Below are 27,810 nucleotides of genomic sequence, written 5' to 3' on the forward strand. Positions count from 1 at the left end.
ACCCCTCAATAAAGAGTCGGCCAGTGGCGTGCGCTTCCTCTTCCTCCGCCCGCCCCTCCCCCCAGCCTCCCCGTGCCCTGAGCGAGGGTTGCCAGGTAACATGCAGGACTCCCAGTCGTTGCGACAACTCCGTGCCGAAAAAGTATCCGCTCTCTATCTGGAATTCAGATTTATCTGTGAGTACCGATTTTTATATGCTGAATCTGTAAGCCCCAGCCCTTCCCTACACCCCAGGACGAGGCGTTCGCGGGGCCCCCTCTTCAGAGCTCCCAGAGCCCCTCTACTCGTGGAAACCTGGAATCCTCACTCTCTGTCCAGAATCAGGAGGGTTAACCCCGAGACTCCCACGGCTGGGTGTGTGATTGCGCGTGTGCGTCTGGTCGCCTGGTCGGAGAAGGGGCCAGGATTCTTCAGCCACAGGAACTGGCCCTTCTCATGCCTTATCTCTTGTAAACCTCATTAAGAGGGTTTAAGGGGGAGGAGGTGCTCCGAGGTGAAGTGACCTGCCCACAGAGCGCAAATTCTAATCTAAGCCTGAGTGACTTAGTTGCCCAGCCTTCAGCAGAGGCACTGAAGGAACAAGGTTGGGCCACTGAGCAGAAGCCTGCTCAGGGACAACATTCATTCTCCTGGGTCCTGGGCTCCAGCACCAGGCTGGAGAGGGCGTGGCCCTGAGGTGGCCTGGCGGAGCCTGCTGTGCCAGGACCCCAGGAAGGAGAGAGAAACCCGGCAGGTCAATAGCTATCCTGGAGAAATGCACCTCCATCTGGCTGGGGTCTGTGGCAAAGATGGCACCTCCCAGGGACAGGCTGAACCCCAGGCACATTCAGATTAGGAAGGTGGCCACTTTTAAGTGACAAGAACAGAAGAAAGAGCAAGGTCTTCCCCCCAATATTCTCAGGCACGTCAGAACACCAAGACTGTCCCACAACCCAGGTTGGTAAAAAGAGGGAACTAGAGCACGGAGCAGATTAAATTTCATTTAAAGAAATAAACATGACATGTCGTATATCCTGTGCAGTGTGATTCAAACCTATTTCACTTGATATCAAGGGACTACGCTGGCGATGACCTGTCCAGAGTCCCTCAGGAACTGAGGGTTTCAAAAGGGGAAGTATGGGCTCCCCAGAACCAGCAAGCCAAAGGTCGGGTGGATTTCAAGACAGGCCTGATCCAGGAGCTCTGCCTAGTCTCCAAGCCGGTAGCAGCTCCAGCCCCACAATGCCCAGAGGAAGAAGGGCTCTCTTCAGAGGGACGCCTCTGCTTGAAGCCTTGTGAGCATCTGTTCCAGCGTCACTGGCCTGAATCGCGTGTGCTCTGCTGAGCCAGTTCCTGCAGGCGGGGGAGGTCTGCATGGCGTCCAAAGCAAGCCCTGTGGCAAGAGAGGAGAATTACTCTCCACCTACCAGACTGGCCTCAGGAGCAGAGGGTCGAGGTCGTGGACCAGCAGATTCTGGGGATACTGACAACATTGCTGGTTGGCGGTCCCCGAGGTCCCTACCCACCCTCCTGCACTAGTCAGCTGCTCAGAGCCGCCTTGAGAGCACATAGGTCTTCTGTCACACAAACCTGGGTGGGAGCTGGCCTTCAGCCATCCCCCTCAGGAAGTGGCCTAAGGGCAGGCCTTGTATGGTAGCTTGATGGCAGAATATCTCCCTGTATGCCTGTTCCTTGCCTTGTGACCTCCCATCAAGAGGCCGGGTCTATTTCTCCCAGCCCTTGACTCGCTTTGGCCAATAGGACACAGCAGAAGTGGCTGTGTTCCTGGGCCTCATGTGGCCTTGGAGCTTCCTCTTGTTCTCCTGGAACCCCGCCCAGGCCAGAGTGAACATGCCCGGGGGGCCAGCTGGGATGAGACGCCATATGGAGAGCCAGTTGTTCTAGTGGAAGCCATCCTTCACCACCCTACAAACCAGCAGACCACAACAGGTGAGGCTGGCCAGGACCAGAACCTTCGCCCTCAAACTAACTTATAGATTTATGAGCGACAATAAATGCCTGTTTGTTTAACGCACTGAGCTCTAAGGAGGTTTGCCCTGAAGCAGCAGGTAACTGGCCAGCCCGTGAGAGTGAAGACCCCTGCCTGCACGAAGCAAGCTGCCCTGGAAAGAGGGCCAGCTGGGGGAGACAAGGGGCAGCCCATACCGGGAAAGCTTGCTCTGGACCACCTGGGAAATTGACATTCTGCTTAAGGGTATTTTCTGCATAAGCACAGCCAGAAAACCCTTCTTGACAATGTCCAAAACTCACTTGAGTAGGGGTTCTTCCTTCGGAGATAGTTGAAGGAAGATCTCAGGCCTCACCGACAGATATTCAGGTTCTGGTGAGGCCCCAAAATCTTCACTTAGCTGTGAGGCACTGTGGGAGCTTTTCACTAAGCTGGGGATCTTCGGGGCCAGAGGGAGGGAGGCATTGCTTGAGAGGGAGCCAGGGATGCTCACAAGCTCGGTGTCAAGTGCAGTTTGGAGAGGACTTGAAAAGCTTCTGAGCACGAAAGTGGTATTTTTCATGACCTTGTTTTTCAACATCATATCTTTAATGTATTAAAGTTACAAATAGAAACCCCTAGCTTGTCCTTAAGCTGTGAAACTCAGATGACTAATCTTATTTATAAATCTGGTCATTTTTAGCTATCATTTTGATTAGTCATGTATGGTCCTATTTATAAGCCAAATCTCCATAAGCATTTAAACTGCATTTACACATGTAGAATCTAAATTTATTTTTTAGCATTTTAGGTGTCTGCCTTACCAAGTGTTAAAAGTTCCTATCGAATGTCTCCATTTCTCTTAAACTTGTAAATTCTCTTTAATATTCCGATGATGATCACAAATTTTGGAAATATTATACCTTCCAACTTAAAATCACTATTAAGTACTCAACCACATATTTTCCACGGAAATCAGATTTATCTGATATTTACTCTACCATGCTGATTTCCCTTAGAATTACATAAAGTATCAAAGACAGATAGCTTGTAAACTCAACACAAAAATATGAATGCTCCGGTTTTGATCTGCTTGATCTCCACATGACTTGATCTTCTGGGTTAAAGACCTGATCTTAGAAAACAGTACATTCCAAGGCATTTGAAGTGATCTCGCTAAGTGAGCCTAGGGGACCAGAGATGACAGCCATGGCCTGAGATCCCGGTATTCTCAGAACAAAAAGAAATGATCTGCAGCCCCCACTCGGGGGCTGGCAGGCGCCTATGCAGTGCTGTGCTGGTGCTAGGCCTCTCCACCTGCCTCCTCTGACCAAGGTAGTTATCTCCATGTGACAGGGAACCGGTGAGACATGATTAAACAGTGGAGCTGGGATTCAGACTCAGACAGGAGGGATCCGGGGCCTGCACTGCCGACCCTGGAGTCAAAGCAGAGGCCCAGAGGTCCCTGTTGAGGGCTTCCCTCTGCTATACCTTGGTGAGACCCGGACGAGAGTGCTCTCTGTGGTCCAGTCCTTCCTTTCCTGACACCCATTGCCCTGGGGTTAATCCAGATTCTTAACCCGGCATTTAGACCAGGTTCCTAACCTCCAAGACCTGATTCTCGCAGTCTCCCACCCACAACGCACCCCACCTGTGCTCCTGGCACACTGGGCGGCCTTCAATCTCTCCCCACCCAGGGTCCTTCTTCTAGAACTCTCTTCTCCCCTCTTGTCTTTTCAGTTCCCGGCTCCGAGGTCGCTTCCTCAGGGGAGTCCTCCCGAGTCAGGGTTCAGGGCCTCCTCCAGGTTCCTGCAGATAGACCGGGCTGTGCTTTCCAGTCCAAGATCACGGAGACAGACGCCAGACCAGCGCCTGGCACGCCGCGAGTCGCGGGCGCCCTGGTAGAGCTGCAGATTTTGACCCAACTTCCGGGCAATAGTAGAGACCCCTGGACCATTGTTCAGAAGGGCCTCGTTGACAGGAGTGGAAACCGAGGCCCAGAGAGGGGCGGAAGCGTGCCGAGTGCTTGCGCCGCTGGAGGGCTGGCCTGGAATAACGCGTGCGTCCACAGACCACAACTCCCGGGAGGCCTTGCGGGCGAGCGGAGGGGCGCCGATAACGTCTCTCGCGAGAAGATCGGAGCTTGAGCTCGCGAGTGTGAGCGGGCCCGGAACAAGGCGCGTTTCAAAGTGGTAATAGATAGTTTTTTTATCCAATAGAATTGAAAATATACCTCCTCGACCTGTAGAACGCGGGAGTAAAGGCGGTGGCGGCCAATGGGGATGCAAGAGGGGCGGAGCCTATACTCAGGAGCGGAAGTGGCTCGCTATTGAGGCGGCGGCTTCTTGCTGGAGGGTTTCTCCTCAGCAGCTTCGGAAGGTGCATTCCAGCTCGAGAGCGGCGGCGGCCGCGCCTGCGGGACCAGCTGCGCTCAAAGTACGGCCAGGCTTTGCAGGGAGGGGGCGGCAGCCCAGGAGTGGGCAGATGGCGGGTTTGGGAGGCTTTGCGGCCTGCAGAGGCCTCGGCGCCGCGGCCCAGGGAGCCACCTCGGCGAGGCCGACCCCCTTCGGGCCCCGAAGCGGGGCTGGGCCTTCCCCGGGCCCGCGGGCCGGCGCGTCCTCCTTCCCTGACGTCCCAGCGGCTGCACGAGCCCGTTTGGGCGAGTGCAACAGAGTGGGGCGGCCTTGCCTTGGCTTTTGGCTGCCTGGGCGGCCGCGGCGCTCAGTCGGCAAAGCAGCCAGAGAAACCGAGGTTCGGAGGGGGAGGAAGGCGCCCAAGGTCATTCGGAGAGCCGGGCAGGGCGGGCCAGGGCGGCGGTGGCTGTGTGGGCCGTTCGGGGGAGACCGGGGCAAGGTTTTTGTTCCTCGCCAACGCCGCTTCCTTTGTGTGCTTGCGCCGCCGCCCCGCCATCGGAGGCCTGCGAGCCCTACCGAACCGCGTGGCGGAGCCGCCTGCGGGCCTGGACTGGGCTGGGGGCGCCCAGCCCGGGGCCCGAGTGTAGTAAGTGCTCGGCTTCCGGTGGTTGGTGGAACCCGTGATTGCTGAGGCCCTCAGCCGAGGCCCCGCCCCTCGGGCGCCTGCCCGCAGGTGTCGGAAGGTTATCAGAGTCTTGAAGCTGAGGCTTTAGACCCGAAACTGAATGCCACTGTCCACCCTTTCACCCTGTCGATGGGGGAGGGGAGAGCTCTTAGCCTGGCGGATCCTGGAACCCCGGGGAGCCTTTTTTGTGAGGTTATGGCTTTTGTCTTATCCTCGTCCGGTGCCCATCGACGTTCACAGCCATGCCTTTGTTCTTCTGCGCCAAATCTTGGAGCCAGACTCAGCTCTGCAGTCCTGCACTCAGCTTAGGCTGCTCCAGTGGTTGGGGAGACTGAGGCAGTCTGCCCAAGGTCATGCAGCCAGCTAGGTGACAGCAGAGCGAATCGGGAACCTCGGTTTCCTAACTGTGGGACTAGGCAGGCCTTCGAGTTCGGTGACTAGTTTTTGGACCTCTGGTAACGAAAGGCAGAGATGTTGAGGAAATTTTTTTTTTTCTTCCCCCCCCCCCCCCCGGTAATTTTTTTAATGGCTGGGAGACATTGGGTTCAGTTTTATCTGTGAGTTTAAGGTGAAATGAGAACATTCAAGTAGAAAGGTGGATTGCTGACTTTTGTATTGCCTGAATTTGAGCTTCTAATTCTGATTCAGAAATTTTGCTTTAATACAGTAATTAGCAACCTTTTTACAATGAGCTGTTTTTAGACATTGTTTTTCTAATTGCCCTCTCCATGAAATCCGATGCTGTTTATGTTGTGTATGCATTTTTATGTACCAAATGCATCTCTGCTTTGTACATAAAAGGAATGAGGGTTTTTTTTTTTTTTTGCCTCCTTTGAGAATGCATACTTTAATATTCTAAGTCAGCACATTTTTGAGGTCTTTTGTGTGCTAAGCTTTCTACTTGGGGTGCAGCAGCAGGCGCCAGCCATACAGGCCCTGGTGGAGCTGAGGCATGAGGGTGGAGGGAATAAGAGAAATTCCCTGAGGTCGGAAACACAGATTGTTCAAGAGATGGGACTGAAGAGATAAGCTGGAAACCGGCCACAAAAGGTCTGGAATGTGACTCATTGTCTTAGGACTTACTCTAGGTTTGCGAGGTAATCTACTGTTGAGTGTCCTCTGCCACTCTCCTCTCTCATAGGCCCAGCCTGTTGGGCAGTCGTGCTTAGCTCCATTTTACCTGCACATGGAGGTCGGTCACTTGCTCAAGGTCACACAGTTAGTAAGCAGACTTTGCATCTGAACCTCAGACTCCATCTCTCTTCCTTCTGCTGGACTTTGTTGTCCGTGGCTTTCTGTGGTGGGAAAGCACATGGCCAGGGTTTCTAGTAGCTTTAAATAGTAAAAATAAAACTTTAAAGTGAGGGATATTGCTTTTATTTTCATGTTTCTTTTTCTTTTGAAAACATTTACCCTGGAGAGGTCTGACTATAAAAATTCTCAAGGAACTGGATTTTCAGTGATGGCGTTTGCAGATTCTGGTTACTGATCCTGAGCGCCCACCCCGACCCCCTGCCCTGCGGCGGACTTAGGGCCTGTGCATTTCTCTGCTGCATCTCACCTCTTATTTTAGCCAGACTTGCTAAATTCTGCTTGCAATACCAGCACTACTAAAATTTGTGTTCTTTCTAAGCACATTCTTGATGTTTTTGTGGCTGTTCTGGCCTCTTTCTCCCAGCAAGTTGAAATGCCTCAGGTAGAGACGTTTCCTCCTGTTCTCTCAGATGGTCATGTTTGTGAGTCTCCCTTTGTTTCCCGGTGGCGACTGTTTTTACTGGCAATGCAAGGCTGCATTTCCCCCATGCATCTTTTCCCCCTAAGAAACCCTCTATGCCATCGCTTTGAAGTATCTGCCACCTCTGTCAAGCATCTAATGAGCTTGGTAATTTGTTTTCGTGGAGTAAAGTTGTTTATCCAACACGTTTGTGCTAATAGTGGGGGGTGCCGTTACAAATAGTCACCTTAGAATGACATTTATATTGTTGAATGCAGAAGTAGAAGAAATGGTTAAATCAGGACTAGGAGTAGTTGAGAAACATAAGCTGCCTTTGAGGTAGGCCTTGAAGGGGGAGCAGTAGTTACCCCAAGTGCGGTGGGGACCCTAGCATGTATCAGATTATGGGACAGAAAAGAGCCTGGGTGAGTGACTGACATTCAGGTGACCTGGTGTGAAGTAGTTGGTTCTGCTCTAAATGCTCGTTTGGACGCATGAATTTGTTCCAGCGGCATTGATAGACTCTGCAACAGTTTGAACGTAGTGAGAATTTGAGTTTGTGCACGATTTCATCTGTGGGGAACACTAGGCGAACACAAAAAATCGAACTTGGCTGAACCAAGGCACACAGATGGTGGAGGTGCACACCTCCCGCCTGTGCATGTTGATTTCATGTGTTGATTTCAGGTACAGCCCCAGGGCTGTGCTAAGTGCTTCCCCACCTTCCAGTAGCTCCAGAGCTGCAAACCTGTGCACTGCGTGGTCATCGTGGCGGACCTGCGATTCTGACCCACTCACCCTGTGTAGAACTGTGCAAGTTTTTGTTGGGTTCTTACTTGTGTGTGCACGCGTGTGTGCGTGTGTGTGATCAACACAGTTGAGTGTTCTAGCCTAATCCCATGTTTCCCCGCTAAGCCCTGTGGTTTTTTATATTGCATGGACTGCAGGCATCTGTAACGTAACTGCTAGTGAGGTGTAAGGTTAGGGCGGGAGGCTGGCTATGGATGCGATGGGCGTGATCATTTGGGAGTATTTGCAATATTCTTCGATTTTTGGAGCCTGGCAATTACTTTTTATCTGCAGTAGGAAGCCTTTTAACTCTCGGGCCACGTGAAGGCCTTCCTCCCACCGGCCTCCCCTTCTCTCTGTCAGCTGGTCCCTTCTGTCGTAAATGTGCTTAAGGTAAAGTAGACCATTCAGACCACGCTCAGGTGTTCAGAGGCCTTAAGTAAAGCCACTGTGACTGTGTGAGCAACACCAGCATTCATCCCCGGAATGTGTTCGGTCTCCCCAGACAGCACTGTGTTGAGTAAACAGGTTACTCGACCCCACCCCCGCCCCCAGCAGTCACCATCCCACTCTCTGCCTCTGAGTCTGATGGCTCTGTTCCTCACATAATAGGAATTTTGCGGTATATTTGTCCTTCTGTGTCTAGTTCACTGAGCTTAATGTCCATCTTTTCCAATACATAGCGGCATGTATCAGAAAGTTATCTAAGCCTGAATGATATTCTCTATATTTATTTTTGGTACTTATGCATTTATTTCATAGATTTTTAGAAGGCTGAAGTTCATTCTCAATTTTCGATCCTCGCCTCTCAAGGCCTGCGTCACAGATAGAAGCAGGGCACCTCTGCCTGGACAGCTGCTCTTTCTCTGGCAGAAGCAGAGGGCGGCCCTTGCTGGTCCTGTGCTGGGAGAAGAGGAGAGCCACCCTGAGTGACAGATCACTGAGCAGGTGTGGGGCCCCGGACGCTGGTGCTCCTTCCAGGCCTTTGGGACTTGTGAGTTGCTGTGGTGGCTTCTCAGGGTCTCAGGGTGAATATGCGAGAGGCCCACTGACCGTCTCTGTGGGCACAGTCCATGCTTTCTGCTCTGGCCAAATCTGTCTGCTGGTCCCACATGAACCTTGGGGGGCCCCTTGTCACCCTGCGAGCCTCCAGGAGCACGTGCCGGGGAGGGGCCACCCGCCGCTCTCCAGCCTCCACCAAGAGGTGACGGGCTCGCTCGGGTCCTCGCTCGGTCTCTGGACCTGCCCGACGCTGCGCTGAGGGCCAGAAGCACTGTTCCAGTCCCTCCTGGGGCCGAGGCCGTGCCCTGCTCTTACACCTGCAAGAAGAGCCTCGGTTTCTGGCACTCCTGACACCAAACCTAGTAGTTATGTAATTTACTGATTGTCCTTCCGCCTAGACTGCGTGCCCTGTGAGTGTCTGTTATGTTCACCACTGTTTCTAGTCCCCGGACAGTGCCTGGCCCAGGGTGGCACCTCTAATTAGCTGTGGAGTTAACTAGCCGAGGGGGTCGCCTCCCGGGGGCTTGCGTTCAGCGCCACCGTCCCGCGGAACAGCTGCAGTGCAGGGTGTTTCCCCACGTGAAAGGCGGCGACACGGCATGGAGGGCGGGCGTTCGGGCGAGGCTGCAGGGCCCGAGCTGCCGGCCGGCGGGCAAGTGGCCGCGCACCTTCTTTGGATGCAAAGCAAGGGGCTCGTGTTTCCCTGGAGTACTGAGGCCTGGTGGTTCCTGCAGCCGTGGCATCCCGTTGAATTTAGGAAGCTTTGAAATGACAGCTGTTGGCAGCTTTTAATGCTCCTGCTCGGTCCCCTGGGAGGGCAGGTTGTGCCAGGCACCAGCCCATTGCCGAGAGTATGCGGGCAGCGCCCAGCGAGAGTCCTGAAGGTGTTCTCGCTCTTTAACACACGTTCTGTAATCTTGACTTTTGAAATTCCGTTTAGAGAAGCACTTAAAATAACACGGGAATGAGTCCGCGTTTGTAGTTAAGAAGCGGGGGACTGTGAGCTGGCCAGTGCCCGGCAGTCACCGATAAGCTGGCACTTCCTGGCGAGGTGCTGTGGGCCTTAGACTTCTCCGTGCTGTCACTGCGCTGGCATCAGCCTGCAGGACCAGCTCGTCCAGCCACCGTGCAGAGTGAGGGCCGAGGCTCTGCTCGCCACCTCCCTGGAGGGAAGTGCCGTGGAATCCAGGCGGCTTGGCCCGTGCGGTACCAGCGTGGGAGCGAGTTACTGTTCGGATTCCCCGAGGCGGCCATACCAGCCTCACTGTCCCAGGCTGCGTGCGGGCTCTGCGTGCCTGTGGGGCCGGGCCGCTGTCCGTCTGCCGGGGGTGCACCCTCCCCTGCCTGTCTGCTGGTCACTGACCCTGTCTGGGCTTTTGGGGTGCAGTGACAGTTCGGCTTCTAGTCAGCACTTCCTGGCTGCTTCCATCAGTTTTCTGGCCATCATGTAGGTAGACAGATACACGTAGTCACGTGTATGTCACGTACATACACATGCTTGTGCGTGTCCCCTAGGACACCTGGAGAGCCGTTAATCTCTTAACAGAACGATTGAGTGGACACAGCACTGTCCTTGCCAGCTCCCCTCCCACCAGCTGGTCACCTCTTCCTTCCACGCTGCCACTGGCCCAAGTCGCACAGCTTCATCCTGCCCAGGTTACCTGTCTCCTCACTGGTCTGCATTCCGACTTGTTCAGTCTCCTGTCGGCCCTCAGGGCACACCAGTGACATCCCTCTAAATGCAGGTCTGAACGTGGCATCTTTTTCTAAACCCCGCTAGTGCTGCCCTGGGGCGTGTGCCGGGGCTGCCCACGCTACCTGCGCGGTCCCCGTTCTCTCGCATCACCCCTGCGGCACGGAGCTCGTCCTGGGCACCCTTCTCCCCTGCTGCGCCCCACCCACCTGCTGCTTTTTGAATAACTCCCGTCACTTGGGGCCTCATCTTTAGTGTCGCTTCCTCAGGGCAGCCAGCTTGAGTCTCCCTGCAGTTTGGGCCTCCACTCGCTTGGTCACCGGTGAGTACTTCCGGGCCTGGGTCTGGGTCCTCGGGCTAGCCCCCGCCCCGTCTGCTGCCTCCTCCTTGACATGTGGCTTCTGGCCGACTGGTGTCTCAGGCTCTCCACTTGGTTTCTGACTGTTCATTCTCTCCGTGGCCTCCCCTCTCTGCCCGACTCCCCACATGCTCACACCTGCTGCCATCTCTCCCTAAGCCTTTCTGCCACCTTGGACCTTCCTGCCTGTACATCTCATGTTCAGCGTTTCTGGACCCGACATCGGCTGCCCTCAGTGCCTGTTCTCTTCTGCCTCCCCCAGTTCGGTTTTGTGGGTACATCTGATTCTGGCACAGCACCTGCTCAGAATGTGGGTTCCGGTGTCAGTGTGCCATTCAGATTGGACGCTGATGTTTACTGGCAGTGGCCTTTGGGCAGGTTCCCCAAGCCCGACCATCCTTAGCTCCCTGGCCTGTGACATAGTGACTATTCAGGTGACAGGAGGGTTACTCGAGATGCATTTGGAAAGTGAGGTGCCTTGCACCTAGAAGTAACCTCAGAGTTTTAGTTGTTGTGTCATTGCTGTTCCGATGGCCTCAATCACCTGTATGACCTAGAACCCTTCGTCCTTACCAAAGGCCGCCCTTCCCACACCCCTTGGCTCCTCTTCCCACTACACCTTTGGTATGATCCAGCCTCTTGGCAGATTTCCCTAAGGCCAGCTTTCCGACTTCCTATGACCTCTGACCGCCAGCCCTTACTACCCCCAGAATAAGAAAAGCAGATTTGGAGGAGTTGCTGGCTGCCTGGCTTTGGGTGAGGCGGTTGGGGAGGGCGGGGAAGGGCCTGGAGAATGAGGAAGCTTTGGGAAGCAGCCGGCCTGCTGGGGCAGCTTTCAGAGGGCAGGGGCAGCCCAGGCCGAGGAATGGGAGCACCTCGGGGCAGCGGCAGGACTCGTCTCCAACAGCCATCTCGTGAGCCCCAGAGTTAACCAAGTGGGAGGCGAGAGGCTGCCGGACACCCAGGCCACGTGCGCCAGACGGTTTCCCTTTGCTCACCATAGGTCTCTTCTCTGTCAGTGACATTTTTGTTGGTCTTTTCAAGTCCGGGACAGTTTTTCCTCCTGAAAAGCTACGTCAGTCCACCAATCGTGGAGGCTCTGGGACTGGGCCTACAGGGCTGTCGGGGCACCTCTCTCTCCTGTGCAAATGTCTGTCCTGAACCCCATTCTAAGCTGAAGGCTCGGCACACAAGTTATCACTTCGGGAAGGGTCTGTACATCTCTTGAGTGAGGGAGAACATGGGTAGCCCTTAGTATGGGCCGGCCTGATAACTGTCAGGAGGTGTCAGGCCACACACGCCAGCGGGTCTTCCCGCAGAGAGTGACCTGGTGAAGGAGTCACCCCTGTAAAGCACTCGGGGTCAGAGCGGATAGCGAGTTGGGGGGGCGCGGGCGTGCAGGGCCCAGCCCACCCGGTGCTAGAGGGAGCGTTACAGGGACGGGCCTCCCCCGGCTCTGCTTGTCCTGGGTTTCTTCCACACTGTGCTCACATACCCCGTTCGCAGCACCTGAGCTGCCTGCCCAGCGCCACCTTGTCCGTCCACTGGACTCGGAGCCACACCAGTAAGTCAGCGAGGCGGGGCGACACGCAGCCCGTCTGCCCTGACGCTGATGGGTGCTCGTTTCTGGGCACTCAGGGGCTCGAGCGGAGCGGCCGAGCCCGAGTGGTGAGCGCCGAGCGTGGCGGTGTCGGCCCCACCCCCGCTGTGCTCTGCGGGGACGTCCGCGGTCCGGGCACCTTGACGTGGGTGCCGCCCCCCTTCGTAGCTGAAGAAGCAGCGCAGGAAGTTCAGTGCCTCGCCCGGGGTCGCAAGGAGGGTTTGGAGGCTCCGGCTCTGGAGAGGCGACGAGCGCGAGGCCACCGGCTGCCACGGGCCCCGCTTGCCGTGAGGACGGGACGAGGCGAGGCTGCCGTGGTCATCTGTGTTTAGAAAGATGGGGTGGCAGTTGAGTCGAGGGGTGCTGGCAGGCGGGAGACCTGTTAGCGTCACTGGCAGCGCTGGGGATGAAAACAGGTGGGCACGAGAGTGGTCCCGTCATTTCTGCTGAGGCCGTAGTCCAGAGCTCCCCAGATATGGCCCCTGGAGCAGCGCCGTCAGCATTGCCCGGGGACTTGTTAGAAGTGCAGACCTGCACGCCCCTCCCAGACCCGTGGAACTGGACACTGGTTTAACAAGCCCTCCAGGCGGGCCTGGTGCTGCCCGAGTTTGAGAGCCACTGTCCTTGTGCAGCCACTGTCGCCTCCCCGGAATGGGTGACCGCAGGGACTCTGTGCTCTGACTCCTGGCCCAGGCTCCACAGTTTGCCTCTCACTTGCTGCCTTACCCACTGTGTTCCTGGTACTGGATTCACTGCCACTCCTAGTGACATCCCAGGCCTCGTTCCCAGCAGCCTCCGCCTCTGCCTTCTCTTCCCTTCTGGAACCTCCTGCGCGGCTTCCTGATGCACACTTTCTGGTTCTGCTTCCCTCACGCATTGCCAGGGACAGAAGTCTCAGCTGGCACACAGGGCGAACAGGGTGGGTGGCTCTCGTCCCCTCAGCTGCAGTGTCCACTCCTCCAGACGGCGACAGTGACGTCGTGGGAAGAGCCAGGGACTCTAGGCTCTGCTCCAGCCTGGGGAGCTCTGTCCCTTCCAGGTCGCGAGGGGTCGGCGAGGTCGCATGGGGCAGTTGTGAGTCGCATCTTCCTGCAGCTTGCACAGCACTGGCTCTGAGGGGCCTGGCAGTCGGGAAGGGGGCCGGCTCATAGGCTCGGACGTCAGTGGTCCCCTGTTCCAAAGGGATGCTGACTCCCTCCAAGGACTCAGTGCATAGCATCCAGCAGAGGCCCCGACTGTGGGTCGCCGCGTGGGTGACAGTGCGGGGGGTGGTGCTCATCAGCTTGCTGTCTTTGTTTTCAGGACCTGCCGACCCTGGCAGTCTGTCTGCCACCCAGAGGGTGGGTGAGCAGCAGGTGCAAGCGCTTGAGAACGCCCGGCGTCCTGCAGACCGCGGCCCAGGTCACCTCCTCCTCTAGGTCGCAGCCAAAGAGCACAATGAGCACGGTGAGTCTTGCCAGCGCGCAGGTCCTGTCCTGTGTTCAAGGCTGCACAGCCGCCTCCTTCCCTGTGACACGTTAAGGAGAGTTGGCGAGAGTCCGGGGGCTTCTGGGCGGGGTCGTCATCGCGGCGGGGACGTTCCGCAGGTTCCTGAGATCTGTGAAAGAATTGGCCACTTGGGATGGCGGGCGGTCCATGCTGGGAGGAGCCGTGAGCGCTGCCTGGGGGGGTTGGGGACACGTTCCTACAGTGGCCTTTAAGTCTGGCACCTGGACTTAGGCTGGGGCCCGTGGCTGCTGCTCAGCTCCCTCGGGGAGCAGAAAGCACACAGGCTGTGGCGGGCGCGAGGGGTCCCGGGCAGCGTGTCCACTGAGAGGAAGGAAGGTACCAGGCACACAGACGGGGTGACACTGAAGGGTCCCTGGTTGTCTGGAGGCCACTAGGGAAACCCGGAGACACCGGGCCCTCGAGGGACACAGCTGCTCCTCAGTGGACACGTGAGCTGCCGCTGTCGCTGCCCTGCCGCGGAGCACCCGCAGGCTCTCAGCCCGGTTCCCCGAGGTGACGGCTGGTACGGGGCCTCCGCCAGAAGGCCTGCCGCTCCGGCCTGCTCTCCGATGCTCAGCGAGGGTCGGGCTGGTGACGGATGCTCTCGAGTGTTGTGCTCATCACTCCCAGCCATGGGGCCCTGTGCAAGTCACACAGCCTGTCTGAGCCTGGGCTTCTCATCTGAAATGGGGGACGCCGTGGGGTCTGCTGCATGAAGTTGTCACGAGGCTGAAACAGAGCGTCCGGGGCCAGCTGCCGTCACCGCCTCAGACGCGCCCGCAGCGGCAGCGGCAGCTGACAGTGCGGGAGTCGCCACTCGGCTGGGCCGACAGTCAGTGTGCAGGTCTCACTCACAGTGTCCTGTCATCCCAGCGTCTCCAGGGACAGAACACCTAGTAAGGCACGTAGGGGGCTCGGTCAATGGCCTCTCTCGTCTGCGCTCAGCTCTTTGCGTGCTGCCGTCACGAGGCTCAGGATAGCCCTGTGAGGCTGATGCTGGTGCGCAAGTTTAGACCTGGCATTTACTGGACGTTTACTGGGCGGCCCAGTGCCCTGCAGGGGAGTACTGGAGCCAGGCTGGGGGCGGGGCAGGCTGACGGCCCGGGTGGCGGTCCCGTGGCGCTGTCACTGAGGAAGGCTGTGGGAGCATGTCCTGACTTGCCAGCAGCTCAGGAACGCTGGGGCAGAGGCATGGCCGCAGACAGGCCGTGAGACCCAGTCCCCCCCAGGCACGGCTCCCTGCGGGCCACTGGGAAGAGGCTGAGACAGCTTTGGTTTTCTAGTTGTTGGGGGTGACCGTTTGGGGTCAGCTTCACCTGATACATCCCAAAGGTTAGAGACCAGACTTGCCAAAGGAAGACCTGCTTTCCACAGTGGACAGAAACTTGGGAAACTGAGCATCCTTGGGCTAAAAGCGAAAAAGGCTTGGTGGGGCCAAACCAGTTGAAGAAGGTAGGGCCCAGGAAGGGTTTCCGGCCCGGCTCTCATTCGGACGGGGCAGTTCCACAGAACTGTGCACCCCGTACCTCTGGGCCGAGGGAGCAGGCTCAGCCTTATGGGACTTGTGTTCTCCATGTGTTTGGGGCTGTGAGCAGTTGCTGTCCAAGGTTTGAAAGGACCCCCAGGACAGGTCTGTATGGCCACTGCTACCTCTGAGTGAGTCGGGCCGTTCCTGTGTTGGCCTTTTTCCCCTTGCTGGAATCCTGTTCGTCAGGAGCTCGTGTGACTTTTCTTTTCCTCCGGCTCCCGTCAGAGAAAGCGTCGCGGAGGGTCACTGAACTCCAGACAAGCCCAGAAGCGAACTCGGGAAGCAGCCTCCACCCCTGAGATGGCCTTGGAAGCAGAACCCATAGAACTCGTGGAGAGCGGTGAGGTCGCGGGAGACGCTGCCCGTGGGTGTTGGCATGGGGCAGCATGGGTGGGCGTGGGTGACCACACAGCACTGCCACCTCCCAGCCACGGGGCCCCGTGCAAGTCACACAGCCTGTCTGAGCCTGGGCTTCTCATCTGAAATGGGGGACACCGTGGGGTCTGCTGCACGAAGTTGTCACGAGGCTGAAACAGAGCGTCCGGGGCCAGCTGCCGTCACCGCCTCAGACGCGCCCGCAGCGGCAGCTGACAGCGCGGGAGTCGCCACTCGGCTGGGCCGACAGTCAGCCTTCTGGGGCGTGAGCAGGGGCCGAGACCATCCTGGGCCCTCGTGTGAAATCCCGCCTCCTGTTCGCTCAGCCCCCTCCGCTACTCGGCTTTCCGCGTCTCTTTTTGTTAAGACCCAAAACTGCCCAGGAAGGCAGTTGTGGGGCCAGAGCGGCCTGTGTGCCAGGCGGAGCCCAGACCCGTCCTCGCCACCCGCTCGGGGAAGCAGCACATGGCCTGCATCGAGTCCCTTTGCCCAGAGTTTATTAAGCTGGTTTTTATAGCTGCGATGGCAGAAGAGTGACCTTTAAGAGCAGTGGCTTGTCCAGCATGCCATCTGCAGGTCCTGTCGAGTGCGGTCCCAGCGTTGTCTCCACGCTCTCTGAGTCCGCCCCGACCCGTGGCTTCCTAGAGGCCTGCAGGCTGGGGCCTGGCTGCCCACTGCCCGGAGCTGGTGCCCTGCTGTCCACGTTGTCCAGGAGTGGCCAGTGCGGGCCTCCCCATCGAGTCTGCCTGAGGGCTCACTCTCAGCCCGGGGAAGGCCCGAAGGCTGCCGACACAGCTCTGCCATGCTGTGCGCGGCCTCAGCCATGTGCAGGGCTGTATGCGCTGGTGGCCTGCAGAGCATCTTTACCGTGAGAGCCAAACGTGGTGACCCAGAGGAGTGGTTCTGTGGGCTGTGTGTGTCAGTACACAGACTTTCCCTGAATGGGGTCCTTTTGTATGGATAGTGTTGGACATCTCTGACACGGTAGGGGGTTTATCCATGTGAGACTTTAATGCAAGAAAATAAAACAAGCTTAAATATGCTGAATGTATTAATCACCTCCCCCAGATAGTTTCTAAAAACTCCACCCTTGCCCTTTTTAATGTTGATAACAGTAGAATGATGGAAGTAAACCTTTCCGTTTATATAAACAAGTCGTGCCCTGCCCTTCACCCCACCTACCACCGAGTGCCGGTAACCGCTGGCGCCCACTCTTCCTGCTTTGCCCTGTGCTCGCCTGGACGCCGCAGCACCCTAGGGCTCAAGCTGCAGGACCGGCCCTTCCCATTTTGATGTGGGGAGTTCCAGGGGACCATAAAAACGTAACCGATGAAGGTGCTGAGCTAAGCACGTGTCGAAGTCTGTGGGCAAGTGGCAGCCTCCAGCTTCCTCTGCTGGTTTCAGGGGGGTCCATCCCAAAGAGGAAGGCCCCGAGCCGAGCGTGCCTGGTTCCTTCCCCATAAGTCACCACGTCTCCCCTGTGATGGTGCAGGTTGGGGGTGCACAGAGGTCCTGCCGTGTGGCAGTGTGAGGCCACACCGGAGATGTGCGCATGCACGGGCACCTGTCCCCTTCCCTGGTGGAATATTTGTAAAAGCCACGTACTGTCACCGCAAGTTCTGGAGGGACATTCGTTGGCGGTTGGCCCCGATGCTCTCTGCATGCCGTAGCTGGGGTTTCAGTTTGTGATGAGCCTGCACCGTTCGTAACCGTGTTTGTCGGGGCGGGGGCGCTGTGCTGTTCCCTGCCTCCTGACGCTGGTTCAAATGCTTCGTTTTGAAGCCGGAGACGACATAGTGGACCTCACCTGTGAATCTTTAGAGCCCGTGGTCGTGGACCTGACTCACAACGACTCTGTCGTGGTAAGTGGGGCGTGGCGGTTGGCCTTTTCGCGACTGTGGGCCCCTAGTCAGCACCGACGGCTTAAGGCCTTGGTCACAGGTTTGTGCTGAAGGAAGCTGTGCATTCAGTGACTGGAGCCAAGATGGAAAACGTGTCGGGGAGGTCCATGCTGCCTGTGGACTGTGACCTGTGTCCCTGACCTTGCCCCAACTGACACCAGAGCCCTTGGGGGCGGATGCCGAGGGGCCCCTGCGTCTCCAGTCCCCACTTCTACCCTTTGCACCAGCTGTGTGACCTCGGACACGCTACTTAGGCTCATTGACTCTGCTCATGACACGGGGAGCTGCCGTCCGCGTCAGGAGGGTGTCGTGAGGACTGAGCAGGACCCTGTGCTTGAGCGCCCGGTGGCAGGGCAGGCATGCTTGTGCAGCCCTGCAGGGGGTCTCGGTCCCGGAGCCGCTGACACAGTGGGGCAGGCGCGTGCCAGCGCCACCCGGTGACTCGAGGGAGGATGGAGCCCGGGAGGCTGTGGTACCCGCTGCCTGTGGCACCAGGTGCGGAGCCGGACAGGGGCACTGTGCCACGCCCTGTGTGGCCCTGGGGGAAGGAGACCGGTGTGGCCAGAGGACCTGTGGACATGTCCTGCAGTGCCCCTCCGCGCGGGGCTGGGGGCCCGTGCCGCTGGCTGAGCAGAAGCGATGTGTGGCTGGCAGCGCGGGGCCGGTGGTGGTCGTCACAGCTGAGTTTCCCCTCGGGGCCCACGGTCTGGGGTCACCCTGGTAGCTTAAGAGCTTCAGAAGAGGAGGGCCACACCAAGAAGCTTCCAGCCGTTCTTAGAAGGACAGGACGAGGACGGGCTGTTCTGACAGACGTAGGGATTTAGACTCTGGCCCTGGCTGGAAACCGCAGGTCCTCTGCACCGCCCCATGCTGTGTGCTCACCAAGCCGTTTACTGCCCAGCAGGTGGGGCGGGTGCTCAGGGGAGGCCGGCGCGGGCGTTGGGCTGTGGCGTGAGTGCCGTGGGGGCCGGGCCGAAGCTCGCGGCCCCACTGGCGATCGGCACTTGGTCGCAGTGCGGGGTTCTTTTCTTCCTGCGCCAGGCGTGCCAGGTGCTGGGGGCCGCGGTTCTGCCCATGGGACCTCACTCCTGCCCTCGAGGAGATGACAGTTCGCCCCTGTTGGGCGACAGGCTGATACCCCGACGTCCTCTGCACGCCTTGGTTCTGTTTATGTGACTGTGCTTCGTGGCCTTCCCCGAGCTCTCTGCTCTCCTGGCTCCCTGGGCGCACGGGGGCGTCGGGAGACACAGGGCAGGACTGTTGGAGTGGGGACGGCCGTCCTGCAGTGGGTGGGTGGCCAGAGGCAGGCGGAGGTAAAGGGGACACGGGCTTGGGAGGCAGGTCCCGTGTTTCTGTCCTGAGTGGCCGGGTCACTGCGGTCTGAGGACTTATTTGACTGTGGCTTCAGTTCTCTCAGCCATGAAATAATTGTTTCGGACTTAATGTCACTCCTTATTCTACTCATTTTCCACTACTGTTGTTGTCTGTTTTAATAAATCCAAATGGCAGTCTTTAAATTTACGGTGGTAAACGCTCGCAGCCAAAACTCTCTCTCTTGAGTTCAGGGCAGCTTTTGGCCTGCACGCAGGAGGGTAGGAAAGGGCATCCTGTGTCCGTCCGTCGTCCCCCCCACCCCCGCCCCGGGCGCCCCACCGGGCCCAGCAGAGCCCGGTGGTCTGCCTGCGTGCTGTGAGCCCTGCCTGGGAGTGGCTGTGTGGCAGGCTCCCCAGCGGCCTCAGAGACCCGATGCAGACTTTCTCCCCAACTCTCCGGGGACCCGAAGCTCCAGCGATGAGAAACGCAGATGCCGTGCGATGCAGCGGCGCCCGCACCTCTCTGCTCCCGTGTTTTCCCTCAACCTGGACTTTTGGCGCTGCGCACCCCAAAAAGGCCGTCGCTGCTGGGTCCCAGGGCGCGTGTCTCTGATTTTCATGAGATCTCTTTTCCAAAGAGGTTGCGCCAGTGGGCGCCGCGCTGGAGTGGGGCTTCTCTCCCCGCGGCCTCCGCACCCCCTGGTTCAGCCCGTCTGCCGGGGGCTGCCGGGTCGTAGTTGGCGTTTGCCCAGTTGCTCTTGGCACCGGACACCTTTCCGAGTGTAGTGGTGGTTCGTTTTCCTCTTTTGTGACGAGCCTGTTTGAAACTTCTTAAAGTTTTTTTTTACATATTGTGTATATAACTATAAAAAGCCGAAGAAATGGAACCAGAACAAAGCAACTCTTTTGTTTTAACAGTGAATTTTTTTCTACTCATTTTCCCTTTTGGTTGTCTGCCTTGTCTTGTTTTTAATGAATTCTTTATAAGTTCTAAATGCAAGTCTGCCTTTAGTTGTCTTCCTTCTACTCAGAGGCTTACCTTTTTCCTATTGGCTTATATACAGAGGTTTTTAATTTTAATACAGTTTGTTGGAGAAAATCTCCTATTGTAAAAACATGTTCCCACATTCTAAAGTTTTACTACTTCACTTTCCGCGTTTAGGTTTCTAATCTGCACCTTTTGACTTGTGTGGTTTGCGATGGGATCTTTAGTGCCTCTCAGTAAAGTTTTATGATGTTCCATGTGCTGGTTTTGTAAGTCTTTTGTTACAAATTTTATGTAGGTACCTAGAATTTGTAGGATGCTATTAAAATGGTATTTTAAAGTTTTTTTCTTATATTTGCTATTGTAATGAAATGCAATTGATTCTATTGATTTTTTTTTCATCCAGCAATTTTCAATCTGTATATCTTTTGGATTTCTATATACATACAAAAAGGTTTTTTTTCCCCTTTTTTTCCTTGCCTTATGCATGGGCTAAAAGAAATTCAGCACTGGCTAAGTGAAAAAGGTTACAGTCACGAACATTTCGTCTCACTCCAAATCTGAAAGCATCCTTTCAGTATTGCCATTAAGTAAGACCTCCATTCTAGGGTTTTCGATTGTTGTTTATCCCTTTATCAGATTGGAGAAATTCCTCTCTATTTCCTGTTTGGCTACACGTTTCACCAGGAATTGATGTTGAATTTTAACAATTCCATCTAATGATAATTTCCCCCTCCTCATATGTTGAAGTGGAGAATTATGTTGGTTTCTAGTGATAAAACAATTAAACATTGTGGTCGTGACATTGTTTTTGTATATTGTGAGATTCAGTTTGCTAATATTTTATACTATATGGTTTTTGCATCTATTTTTATGAATAAGATTGGTCTGTGATTTTTTTTTTTTTTTTTGGTATACATTCCTTATAGGGTTTTGGTATTTTATAAAGTGAGTTGCCTTTTTTCTGTTCTCTGGAAGATTTTGTAAGACTGAAATTTCTTCCTTAAATGTTTGGTAGAACTCTACGGTGACGATCCCTGCAATGAAAGTCATCCCCAATTTTTATGAGTTTTTAAGGAGTTTGTCGATTTCATCTAAAATTTTCACTTTTACTGGCATCAGTTTGTTCATAATGTATTCCGTTCTATCTGTAGTGATGTCTCCTCTTTGATTTCTGACATTGGCTATTCATTGTCTGTTTTTTTAGATTAGTATCAGCTTTATTAGATCTTTCTCAGATTTGTGAATCCTTTATGTTTATTTTTATTCGTTGATTATTTTTGTTTTTCTAATATTTTCATTGTTTTTCAATAAATTCATTCAAGATTATATTTTATTTAGCAATGCTCTACAGATATTGTTATTGGTATTTTATGTTCCCTTTAACACGTTTATCAAATTTGTATTTTTTAACTTATAAACGTAGGGGGGTAGGGGGATTCTTTTTGTTGTTACTTATTCTTTACGTTATTGGTCAGTGTACACGTATCTGTCGGTCCTTTGCTGTCGGCTGGCTGTGCGGAGCGGGGGTTTTCGCCAGGGGCCCGTCCTCAGGCTCCTGCCCGGGCTGCGGTTTCTCTGTGAGACTCAACAGAAGTGCGTTTCAGTTTTTCAGGAATCTTCTCTTTTTTATTTGTCTAAATGATTGTGTTCGCTTTACTTTTGACGAAATACTTTTTGATACCTCTTTATTTTAAAATGCTTACGTTTTATCTTTTTTTTTTTTTTTTTTTGTAGTTTTCAGTAGGAGAATTGATGGGTACACTAGCCTGCCACTTACTGGAAAGCTCTGCTCATGTTTTTGCAGCCTTCTGCTTTTTCACCTAGTTTAGCAGGTGAATTAAGATGCTCAGGCCACTTCTGAGCATTTGCCATGGGCCAGTCTCCGACTGGAGAGGGGAGTGACGGAGAGACTAGAACGGCATCTTTGGGGTCTGGGTATTAAAGATGGTACTTGCTTGGATTGTTTTCCCTCTTTAAATTTCATAAGATGGCTTATTTTAAAGTCATCTTGGTTTTCCCGGGTCCTTATCGACCTGGTTCCACAGCGCACTGGTCGGTCGTGCCGGCAGCACAGTGTCTGTGCGCTGCCAGGCTGCGTGTTTGCGGGCTGTCGAAAGGGTCTGCCGGCAGCGGCGGTCTAGGGACAGGGAAAGGCCCTGTGGGAGGGCGCGAGGGGCACAGCCGTGGGTGAGAGGAGCCCGGACGGCGAGCCAGCAGCTGGAGAGATGGCCGTCCGCAGGCTCCGACGCGCGCTCTCACGGGACCGGCTGTCACTGCAGCACCGCCCTCCGCAGCAGGGTCTGTGACCGCGTGGTGCGTGCGTGTGGGTCTGAAGGACTGTCCTCGGGGCGCGGGCGTCTGAGCCTGGGGCCAGTGCACATCTTACCCGTGCCAGGCTCGGCAGCGCAGACTCCCGGTGGTCCCCACCACTCGGTCCGCCCCGCGTCCACCCTGCTCGCCGCTGCAGTCGCGGCGTGCCTGGGGCGCCAGGAGAAGGGCGCGCCTCCCGCACTGACCCTCCGCCTGTGCCGTGCGGGCAGCCTGCCGGGGGTCAGGGTGCCCGGTGTGAGCGTGAGCAGCACGTGGCGCCTCCCGCTCGCGTGCACCCGGACCTCTGCCGGCTCTGGCTGGGCTTTGTCCCGTGGCCGAGGAGGGGCAGACAGGGGAACGTGGCGTGTGCGGGTCCGACTCGGCTGTCCGGACCCGGGGCTGCTGGCGGCTGCCGGCTTTGGTGTGGCGTTTTGTCCCCTCACGGCCTGCCGGAGTGCGCGCTGTCCCTGTTGGACCTGTTTGCTCCTCCTGGTCAGCGTTCTGTGGCCACCGCCCCGCACCCCGCTCGGGATGCTGACGGGCAAGCACCGGGCCACCCGCAGGGCTGCGGCCAGGAGGACGGGGCATCCGGAGCGCCTGAGATGCCGGGCGGGCTCCTGCGACCGATGTGGCACAGGCGCGCGGAAGGGCGCGGCGCTGGGAGGCCGGGCTGGCGCAGCACCCTTTTCTGTCCTTCGGGCACGAAGCCTCTCTGAGGTGTTCTCCAGGGAAGGTGGGCGGTCCGTCACCACCAGTGTGTCGCTCACCCAGCAGCACCGCGTGGAGCTCCTGCGTGGGCCGGCAGCGTCCTGGGCGCTGGTGTCCAAGCGAGGCCTCGCTTGGCTCTGCCCGGCCGTGCGCGGGGTCTGACTCACGAGAGCCTGGGGAGGCGCAGTCCCTGCTTGCCCCGGGCAGCCAGCGGCACCGGGTGCCCCAGATGTGTGCACACCTGATCCGTGGGCTGTCGGGGCGGAGGGGGCGAGGGTGGCGCTGGCGCTCCGGAAAGCGGGGTCACCCCCGCCCCCGGCAGGGCGTCCGCCCTTTTCCTGGGACTGCACGCAGGCAGCGCCTCTGCCAGCCACACTTTTCGGCAGTGCACGTGGCCCGATGGTGAGGTCGCCTGTGCCGTTCACTCGCCCTCGCCCCCAGTGGCCTCCCGTGGGGATGTCAGCATCTGCAAAGTGCAGGTCTCCGCTTCTTCCTTCCTGGGGGCCGTGTGCGCCACAGGGGCTCGGGTTGGAGCACGGAGGCTCCGGCCTGGGGCCTGGGAGGGGCGCCTGTGCCGGAAAGGCCGGTGGAGCAGCCAGCCGTCTCGTCTCGGCTTGGAGCCTTGGTGGGGCCGCGGGGCAGTGGGCAGCAGTGCTTTCTGAGGGGCGGGCCTGGCGCCGCGAGCGGGTCTGCGCGTGCGCCCGCAGTGTCCGCATGGGGCGGCGGGGCCCAGAGCCGCTCCTCCCCGTCGCTGGGGGCGGCCTGCTGTGTTTCACTGGTTACGCGTCTCGACAGCGCTAAGCGCTGCAGAGCCTCTCAGCAGAGGCCACTCCCAGCAGCGGGCCACGTGGAGTCAGATCCTTGGCAGTGGCGGGAGGACAAATGGCGTGAGGAGTGTGCCACGGCCTGGGACCCCGCTGCCCAGAGCCCGGGCCTTTCTCACTTAGTGCTCACGGCAGCACGCCGAGCTGGGGGCGCTGCCGCCTGCTTTCCAGAAGCGGGAGGTGGTGGCTCCCAGAGGGTGACTTCTCCGTATCACATGGCCGGCAGTTCCAGACGTCCTTGCAGCTCTGGGGAGGGGGCGACTCTGTCCCTGTCCCACCCTACACCCTGGGGCGTTCTGCTGGTACCTGGGAATTTTGCTATTGAAACAAGAAATGCTTCAATTTTGTCATTTATGCATTCAAAAAACATGAAAGCTTTTATATCAAACTGATTGTTTTTCTTTTTTCTCTTTTTTAAAAGATCGTTGACGGTGAGTGGTTTTTTCTCCTTTTCCTCTGGGTCGGGTGGAGCGCTGATGTGGGCGAGGGGTGCACAGTGCTGCCGGCCTCGCCAGCCTGTAGGGGGGAGGAAGCCAGGCCGGAAGCCACCTGCGATGACGCGGTGGCCACACCTGCCGTTGTCAGTCCTGTGCCCGCCGAGGAGCCATCACCCCTGGCTGGGCTGCCGGCCCCCCGTCTGCCGCCGCAGATGGCTTACAGCTCAGGCCCCTGCGCACAGCAGGCACGGGGCCCTCCTGGGCTCTGGTGAGGTGTGGTGGCTGGTCCTCCCTGGCGTCTAGGGCAGGAAGGGGGCAGTGAGGGTGGCGGGGCCGGGGGATTTCTGCCCTGAGCATGGACTCACACCTTAGAAAGGAGACGGCCGAGGCGGACTGCCAGGAGGCAGCGCCAGGACCACGCTGACAGCTGTGTGGTGAGCAGTGACGACGAGGAGCTGGCCAGGGACAGGGACGTGTATGTGACCACTCACAATCCCAGGAACCCCAGAGAAGAGGCAGCTACAGGACTCAGGTACCTGCGCGCCACAGTGGGGACAGACTCCTCTGCCTGGAAGCCTCCGGCCCCGTGGGGCCTCCTCGGCCCCTGGAACGGGGATCCATTCCCCGCTCTCCATTTCCCAGTGGGGCAGTGGGCACGGTGCTAGGAACACTGGTCCTTGGTTCGAGAAGGGCTTGCTAAACATCTGCCCAGCAGCCGAGGCTGGCCCTGAGCTGTCCCCACCATGACCAGGGTGTGCCGGGCACTAGCAGGCGGGGTGTGAATGCCCCAGGCTGCTGGCACATACCACCCCCGCCACCCGATGTGAGGAGCAGACCCACTGGCCCCTGCCTTCCGAAGCGGGATGGTTAGGATGCTGGTGCAGCCTCCGACCCCGGCAAGGACGCTGCAGGGAGCAGAGGTGGGGTTGGAGATGACGGGGCAGGTCAGGCTGCTGCCCCTGCTCTCCTTTCTGTGTCCTGTCTCGTGGCCCCCACTGCACCCCCTGGGAAGCCGGCCTTCTCATAAGTCTCCCAGTGTCTGTGCTGAGGCAGGGTCAGAGGGTGCTCCCAGGGCAGCGGCTGCTTCTGTGAAGTTGCCGAGCGGGGGCGCTGCGTGCGCAGGCCCTGACGTGAAGCCCTGTGATTGCAGGCCCTCGGGTACTGTCAGCTGTCCGATCTGCATGGACGGGTACTCGGAGGTAAGCAAACCCGCTGGCTCCCTTCCTCAAGTGGGATTTTGACACCTCTACTGCTGTCACGCCTGGGGGGGTGGGCACATGGCTTCTCACAAGTCTGCGTGCGAATGGAGAATGCGCCAACTACTTGGGCCTTACGGCCGTCAGCCCTGGCTCCTGGGCTCCCCTGTGCAAGTGCGTCAGCCCTGCGTGGTCCCCGTGGCCAAAGCACAGCGACCAGTGTGCAGAGTGGCCCCTGAGCGCTCCAGCACCACCCCGATGTGCGCCCCACTGTGCCCCCATGGCAGCCTTGCTGTCCTGCCCCTCAGCCTCGTCTTGGGGATGGGCAGGGGAGCGGGTCTGGGGACAGCTGCTGCTCCAGGACGAGGGCCCTCGTGACGGCCGTTCTTCATTGTGTTTTGTAGATTGTGCAGAACGGACGTCTCATTGTCTCTACAGAGTGTGGCCACGTCTTCTGCAGCCAGTGCCTCCGAGACTCCCTTAAGAACGCCAACACTTGTCCAACCTGCAGGAAAAAGATCAACCACAAACGCTACCACCCCATTTACATATGAAGCGTGGCGAGCCGCTCGGGACACGTGGCCTGACAGTGGCAGCCCGGCGGGCTCTCCGTGGGCCCTCGCCGGGCTGTCTGCCTCCAGTCTCCTGAGCTCAAAAAGACTAGTTCAAGACGCTTGTCTGCTATGTGAACTTCTCTTTTGTTTCCAGCCCTCCGAGGCCCTGCTGTCCCCTCCAGCCTGATGCTGTGCGGCTGGAGCCAGGTCCTGCCAGGCCAGGTGGCTGGGTTCCGGGCAGGGAGGCCGGGTACACCGGGGTGACAATCAGGGGTCCTGCCCCTTTCCGGAACCTGCACGTTTGCCAAGAATTTTTCCCCACTTGGAAAGTTCGCTCCAGCTTCCTGCTGGCAGCGTCATCGAGGTGACAGCAGGTCCGCCCAGCTCTTCCGGGCCTGCGGCCTTGTCCAGGCGTCTGCCCGCCAGTGACCAGGCTAGACGCGGTCCCTCCAGCCTGAGGAGCCCAGGTGTGAGTGTGGCCCCAGAAGGACTGACCCCTGGGCTTTTTTGTCCCCTTGAGCGTCAGGTGACCGTGCCCCCACTGGCACCTTAGCAGGGCCAGGCAGGGGTTTCTGCAGGTGGAAAGCCTCTGTGGGGCAGTCCTAGGTTCCCAAGAATGAAATGTGCAATAAAGCCCACTCTTTGCCTCGTTGTCAGCAGCCCAGGAGATGCAGCACGGTTAGTGTCCCTCGGGCCTTCACGGTGCCTGCGGAACAGTGCCTGTCCCCCTGCCACGTTCACCACCTGCTCTCAGGAACTCCCCGGGCACAGGCCACTCGAGGTGAACGGGGCAGGTGTGCGGTCAGCCGGCCTCTCTCTCCTGATAAACTCCACCCCGTGTCGCCACTCGCCCTCCGGTCCTCAGTCCCGCTGCCTGGCGTCTCCAAGCGTGGCTCTGAGGAGGCGATGGCAGTTTTTGTGGCCTTATCAGCCTCCCGTGTCCACACTGTTGCCCGAGTTGCAGCTGCCCCGCATCGCGGTTTGGCCCCCCTGACCGGCTGGGCACCGCCGCTTGTGTCAGAAGCTGCCCTGCCGGCTGCTTGGGCTTGGTCCTTTGAGCTTCTGAGTGCTCTGTAGGTGCGGTTGGCCGAGGTCGCTGGCCTTGCCTCGCCAAGGGGCCCGGGGCACACCCTCTGCGCCACTCAAAGGCTGTGTGAGAACCTTGGGTCCTCCGGAGGGGTGGACCCGGAGAAGCCTGTGGTGCCCGCCCGCCTGCCCGCCTGCACCCGCGCTCCGTTCTCCCGGGCCACAGGCCGCACCAGCAGCCTCTGTGCGTGGAGCTTCTTCCGGTGGAAAGGGGGTCGCCTCTGGCTTTGCAGCAATAACCGGCCTTCAGTCGTCTCTTCTGAAGGAGCAGGGACTCGGCACAGTTCACTTTAAACGGGGCCGGAAGCCTGGCCCTCCTCCGTGAGAAGAATCCTTTATTTTTCATTCTGACTCTAACTGGCTCACGTCAAGTTGATTTGAGTGAAAATTTTCTGCTTGGCGTGAAGGAGGGCCGGACGTCTCTTTCCGTCCGAGCGACGTGCGCGGCGTCTGCCCTCCGTCCGCTCCTCCTGCGCCCGGTGGGATCGCCCGTACGCGCTGGCGGCAGCCAGGCTTCAGGGGCCAAGCCGACCGCCGGCAGAATCTTACGTTTTATGCTTAACGACGAATGGTTGATCATGAAAGTTATATTTCTTCATGTTAGATTGGGGGAAAATGTTTAGTTTCTACTCTTTAGCAATTGCAAAATTGACAAAGGTCGATATGAAAAAAAGCCCTCCTGTACATAGCCCAGGCCTTTCTTTGTCACGTTTAAACCGTATCCGCGGGCGTCAGTCTATTTTGGATCCTCTGCTAGTGTCACCGATGGAAATAAAATACGGAATTTGAACCACGTCTTCGGTGCGTTCGCTCACTCGTCGGGGTCATTTCTTTCTCTGGTCCAAGGTGTGTGATTCTGTCCGCCCTGCGTGTGGTGTTTTACCTGTGTGGGGGTGGGGGTGTGGGGTTCACTCCGCAGGGGCCATTCCTGCACGTTCTATGGAGGAGAAGCACAAGGCCCCCGACTTCTGAAGCAAGCA

General features: G+C 57.4%; 1 protein-coding gene and 1 long non-coding RNA gene across 2 annotated transcripts; one reads left to right on the top strand and one right to left on the bottom strand.

Moving 5' to 3' along the window:
- Positions 1–142: 142 nt before the first annotated feature.
- On the bottom strand, positions 143–4,271 carry LOC107517998. Its single transcript, XR_001598695.2, has 2 exons — positions 2,251–4,271; positions 143–1,372 (listed from the first exon to the last, which is right to left on the bottom strand). It is a non-coding gene; the product is annotated as an uncharacterized LOC107517998 (long non-coding RNA).
- Positions 4,263–27,620, top strand: RNF4 (ring finger protein 4). The gene is made up of 9 exons (XM_016159253.2): positions 4,263–4,363; positions 8,232–8,417; positions 13,425–13,568; positions 15,364–15,478; positions 17,296–17,375; positions 23,979–23,988; positions 24,367–24,526; positions 25,145–25,193; positions 25,595–27,620. The coding sequence occupies exons 3-9, from the start codon at positions 13,560–13,562 to the stop codon at positions 25,742–25,744; spliced, it is 573 nt and encodes a 190-aa protein (XP_016014739.2). The 5' UTR covers positions 4,263–4,363; positions 8,232–8,417; positions 13,425–13,559; the 3' UTR covers positions 25,745–27,620.
- Positions 27,621–27,810: the final 190 nt, after the last annotated feature.

The sequence above is a fragment of the Rousettus aegyptiacus genome, unplaced genomic scaffold, assembly GCF_014176215.1.
Source record: "Rousettus aegyptiacus isolate mRouAeg1 unplaced genomic scaffold, mRouAeg1.p scaffold_m13_p_10, whole genome shotgun sequence".
NCBI lineage: Eukaryota > Metazoa > Chordata > Mammalia > Chiroptera > Pteropodidae > Rousettus > Rousettus aegyptiacus.

Coding starts and splice junctions, on each gene's coding strand:
- RNF4 (XM_016159253.2), top strand. Junction 15,479..17,295: donor CATAGAACTCGTGGAGAGCG/GTGAGGTCGCGG, acceptor TTCGTTTTGAAG/CCGGAGACGACATAGTGGAC. Junction 25,194..25,594: donor GCATGGACGGGTACTCGGAG/GTAAGCAAACCC, acceptor TGTGTTTTGTAG/ATTGTGCAGAACGGACGTCT.